General features: G+C 42.1%; 1 protein-coding gene across 1 annotated transcript in view; it reads left to right on the top strand.

Moving 5' to 3' along the window:
- Positions 1–218: 218 nt before the first annotated feature.
- The window catches only part of inpp5b (inositol polyphosphate-5-phosphatase B), a 244,184-nt gene continuing 239,159 nt past the window's right edge, over positions 219–5,243 (top strand). Inside the window, exons 1-2 of the mRNA XM_048613275.1 lie at positions 219–324; positions 5,002–5,099. Of these exons, the coding sequence (XP_048469232.1) occupies positions 5,009–5,099 (91 nt within the window). The 5' untranslated portion in view covers positions 219–324; positions 5,002–5,008. The remainder of the gene's footprint in view (positions 325–5,001; positions 5,100–5,243) is intronic.

Below are 5,243 nucleotides of genomic sequence, written 5' to 3'. Positions count from 1 at the left end.
TTCTCGCTGTGTCTTCGTGGGTTTCCTCCAGATGTTCTGGTTTTCTCCCAGAGTCCAAAGATGTGCAGGTTAGGTGGATTGGGCATGGGAAATGCAGAGTTGCAGGGATAGGGTAGGGTGGTGAGTCTGGGTGGGATGCTCTTCAGAGAGTTGGTGTGGACTTTTTGGACCGAATGGCCTGTTTCCACACTGTCGGGGATTCTATGGATTCTAGTTCAGTTTGTTCCTTAATGTTTTTTTGTATGCGGTACAAGGCACGATACAACATGGAGAATCGAATGAAAGCCGTATTATCGGACTTGTGGAGTGCAGTGGTGAATATGCGTGAGTTTCTTTTTTTAAAATGTTGTTATTATTCTTGACTTTGAGTAGCACCTATGTTGAGAACATACCTTTTAATTCACACATGGAATGTAGTCAATGCTGGCTGGGCTAGCATTTGTTGCCAGTTGGTGGTGATCTGCCTTCTTGAACCATTGCAATTCACTTGGTGTAGGTAGAACAGCATTATCATTAGGGATACAGTTCCTGAAATTGGACCCAATGACACTGAAGGAACGATGCTATATTTCCAAGTCAGGATGTTGGAGTGGCTTGGAGAGGACCATGCAGGCAGTGGTGTTCCTATGTATTTGCTACCCTTGTTCTTCTAAATGGTAGTAATTGTGGGTTTGGAGGTGATTATTTTGAAAATCTCATCAATCCCACAACGAAATACTTGAAAGTTAATAATAAGTGGCAAATTATACCTAAACTGCCTAGAATCACGTCATAAGCGAGCAACTTAACTGAAGCAGTCCATGTCCTTACGCAGAAAGACCTGAACAATACCCATTCTTGGGCTGATAAGTGGCAAGTAACATTTTCTCCTCGTGAATGCCAGATAATGACCATCTTCAACAAAATATCAAGCCATTTTTGCCTTGGTATTCAGTCACATTACCATTGCTGAATCTCCACAATCAATTTCCTGGGTATTACCATTGTCCAGAAACTGAACTGGCCCAGCCGAGTTAAATACTGTGGCTACTAGAGCAGTTCAGGTGTTAGGAATTCTGTGGTAGGTAACTCATCTCCTAACGCCCCAAAACCTGCCGATAGGACACAATTTAGGAATATTCACTTGCCTGGATGAGTGCAGCTCCAACAAGACTCAAGAAGCTTGATACCATTCAGGAAAAATACAGCCCGCATGAATGGTACTTCATTCACTCCTTGAACCACCGTCACATCTTGGTGACAGTGTGTACCATCTACCAGATGCACTGAGCAACTCACCAGAGCTCCTTGACAACACTTTCCAAACAACAATCCTTACCACCACAAGGGCACAAATGGATGGGAATACCACCACCGGCAAGTTCATCTCCAAGGTGTACATGACCCTGACCTGGAACTATATCACCATTCCTTCACCGTCACTGGATCAAATCTTGGAACTGCCTTCCAGCTCTATGGATGTACCTACCCCTCATGAACAGCAGTGCTCAATGGCAACTTTGAAAGTGCAATTAGGGATGGGTAATAAGTGCTAACTTAACTAGCAATGCCACATCCTTTTAAAGGATTTTTAAAATTTTAGGATTTGGGAATAATATTTGGAGATAGAAACAGTCCCATAACAGTTCCTACTATCGTTCTATGCATGCTTTTTCTATATCGGGAAAAGGTCTCACTTTAATATCCTGCACATAAATTTCTAGAATTGCTTCCTTCTATGCTGTAGTCATTCAGCCCATCCTATCCTTGTGAGCTTCCCAAGAAAATTCTGCTGGTCCCACTACCCCTCTTCCTTTCATAGTAATATATTCTCTGCAGTTAATTACCTACCTTTCTTCTGTCATTGAAGAAAATTTAATATTTTATGGGGTTTTTCACAGTAATATGAGAGCGGGAAGGAATAGTTTTTGAGGTTGTAGACATGCTCGCCGAGTTGGTGTGTTTGATTGCAGACATTTCGCCACCCTGCTAGGTAACATCGTCAGTGTGCCTCCGGTGAAACGTTGGCGTTCTGTCCCGCTTGTTATTAAAATGTCTCGGTTTGCTGGGGTGGTTGGCATCACTTCCCGTTCTGTTTTTCAGTGGTTTGTGTATCGGATCCAGTTCCGTGTGTTTGCTGGTGGAGTTCTGGTTGGAATGCCAGGCTCCAGGAATTCCCTGACGTGTCTGTGTTTCGCTTGTGCTATTATGGATGTATTGTCCCAGTCAAATTCGTGTCCTCTTTTGTCCGTGTGTATTGAGACCAGTGAGAATTGGTTGTGTCTCTTGGTGGCTAGTTGGTGTACCCTTATTGTCAGTTTTCTTCCAGTTTGGCCTATGTAATGTTTCTCACAGTCCTTGCATGGTATTTTGAATATTATGTTAGTTTTATTGGTTGCGGGTATGGGATCCTTTATACTCATCAGTAGATGTTGCAGGGTGGTTGTTGGTTTGTGGGTTGCCTTGATACCGAGGGGTCTGAGTAGTCTTATGGTCATCTCTGATATGTCTCTGATGTACGATAGGGTCACTAGTGTGACTGGCCGTGTTGTGTCGTCTTGTTATGGTCTGTCGTGGAGGTAATGGCGGATTGTGCTTTTTGAGTATCCATTCCTTTTAAAAACTCCGTACACAAACACCAACCAGACACGAGGTCTGGCATTCTGACTGGAACTTCTTCAACAAACACTTAAACTGGATCCGATATACAAACCACTGATAAACAGAACCGGAAGTGATGCCCACCAGCCCAGCAAACCAAGGCATATAAATAACAGGGAGGACAGAACGCCAACGCTTCATCTAAGGCGCATGGACAATATCACCTAGCAGGGTGACGAAATGTTTGCAAGCAAACACACCGGCTCTGCGAGCAAGTCTACAACCCCATCCATAACCCAAGCTACAAATCTTCTCAAAAACTTTAAAGGAGTAGTTTTTGCTAGATCTTATGAATTGCTGACTGGCTGAGGTTAGGGATCCGCACTGCAACCTGGAACAGAGCACTGAATGAGAGACTGCAAGTTCAGGATTTCCATGTCCATCTTTGGCTGTGCTGAATGTTGTGATTGAGATCAGCTTCAGAGGGGTGGTGACAGAAAGTGTGACAGTTTGCTGTCAAAAATTTCATAATTTCTGGACCGTGGTTTATTTTGAATTTCTTGTTTCAATATTGCAGTACGAATATCATCTGTCAGATCATTTCATGCTGATGCTTAGAATGAAGTCAAATTATAATAATTGAGCCAAGCCCTGTGCTTTGGTGCTGCTTAATACAATACAGGGAAAGGTGTAAAGATGAATGTTGCAAGCTCTGTTCACTCAGGGACAGCATTACTAAATACAAGATACTGACAAAAAGATTGCCATCAAAAAGTCACCAAATAAATATATTTTAAATAGTTTTTTTTAAACATACCTGGACTTCTAATAGGAGAGGTTCTTTGCTGATTGAAATAATGTCCCAAATATTTGATGGCTTCCCTATTGCTAAGAAGACGTTTTTAACCTTCTGCAATGAGATTAGAAGATGTTTTGATTATATGTTTTACCTACAAGCTGTTTCCATCACCAGCAAACTGACAATTTATTGCGGGGAGGTGTGACTGATTTTCGATTGTTTGAACTAAGATTGATCTCAGGAAGCATTATTCTAATTAGACTAATGTTTATGATTTGGATAAGTATTCCAGAACAATTTATCTAGAGTAGGAGCAAATTACTGCAGATTAATCCAGAGTACACACATCCAAATTTCATTGTGGCAGTTGAAGTATTTGAATTCAATTAATAATAAAGATCCTACACTGTTAAAAAGCTGGACTTAGATAAAAGTGACCAAAAAGCTGCCAATTGTCATTAAAACCCAACTAATGTCCTTCGTGGAAGAAATCCTGCTTGGCCTCACCTGATCTGGATTATGCATGATCCAGTCATGCATCCAATGTCGTTGACTCTTCGCTGCCTTCTAAAAAGGCTTAGCCAGCTACTCTGTTGTACCAAACGACTGAAAACAGTTCCGAGTCACTAAAGGATCTTGATCAGTTGGGCCAATGGGCTGAGGAGTTGCAGATGGAGTTTAATTTCGATAAATATGAGGTATTACATTTTGGTGAAAGGAACAAGGGCAGGACTTGTATTGTTAATGATAAGGCCCTGGGTAGTGCTGTTGAACAGGGAGACCTAGGGGTTCAGGTGCATAGTTCTTTGAAAGTAGCATCGCAGGTAGACAGGGTGGTTAAGAAGGTATTTAGCACACTTGCTTACATTGTTCAGAGCATTGAGTATAGGAATTGGGACATCATGTTGATGTTGTACAGGATGTTGGTGAGTCTAGTTTTGGAGTACTGTGTACAGCTCTGGTGGCCCTGCCTTAGGAAGGATGTTGTCAAATTGGAGAGGGTTCAGAAAAGATCTAACAGGATGTTGCCAGAACTGGAGAGTTTGAGTTATAAGGAGAGGCTGGAATAGGCTGGGAATTTTTTCACTGGAGTGTAGGAGGTTGAGGGATGACCTTACAGAGGCTTATAAAATCATGTGGAGCATAAATTAAGTGAACAGCAAAGGTCTTATCCTTAAGGTGGGGGAATTCAAAACTAAGGGACAAATTTTTAAGGTGAGAGGGGAAAGATTTAAAAGGGACCTGATGGGCAATGTTTTCACACAGAGGGTGGTTTCTATGTAGAATGAACTGTTGAAGGAAGTGGTAGGTGCCGGTACAGTTAGAACATGTAAAACACATTTGGACTGAATAGGATTGGTTTAGAGAGATGTGGGCCAAACGCAGACAAAAGTGACTGGTTTAGTTTGGGAAACTTGGTCAACATGGACAATTTGTCCCAAAGGGTCTATTTCCCTGCTGTATGACTCTAAGTCAAGTAGCTTAGGATGGGCACTAAACGGCAAACTTGTAAGTGATGCCCACATCCTGGTAATGAATCGTAAAAGTGTTCTGCCCCTTTACTGTCTCGTTTTTTTTTTGAAACAAGCTGTTTCATGTTTTAAATATGTTTTTCCCTTTAGGATTTTTATGTACGCTCACAGAAGAATGGCGATTCTCCCAGAGGACGTTTCATTACAAGAAATAGTGCCTGTGTCAGAAGATTTAGTCATTGAAGAAGGTATTGACTTGCAGCTGATAGTAGGAACTGCAGATGCTGGAGAATCTGAGATAACAAGGTGTAGAGCTGGATGAACACAGCAGGCCAAGCAGCATCAGAGGAGCAGGAAGGCTGACGTTCTGGGCCTAGACCCTTCTTCAGAAA

Source organism: Rhincodon typus, chromosome 27 (assembly GCF_021869965.1).
Source record: "Rhincodon typus isolate 14 chromosome 27, sRhiTyp1.1, whole genome shotgun sequence".
NCBI classification, from domain to species: domain Eukaryota; kingdom Metazoa; phylum Chordata; class Chondrichthyes; order Orectolobiformes; family Rhincodontidae; genus Rhincodon; species Rhincodon typus.
The sequence above is the reverse complement of the archived record's forward strand: the minus strand, read 5'-3'. Positions and strand labels throughout refer to the sequence as shown.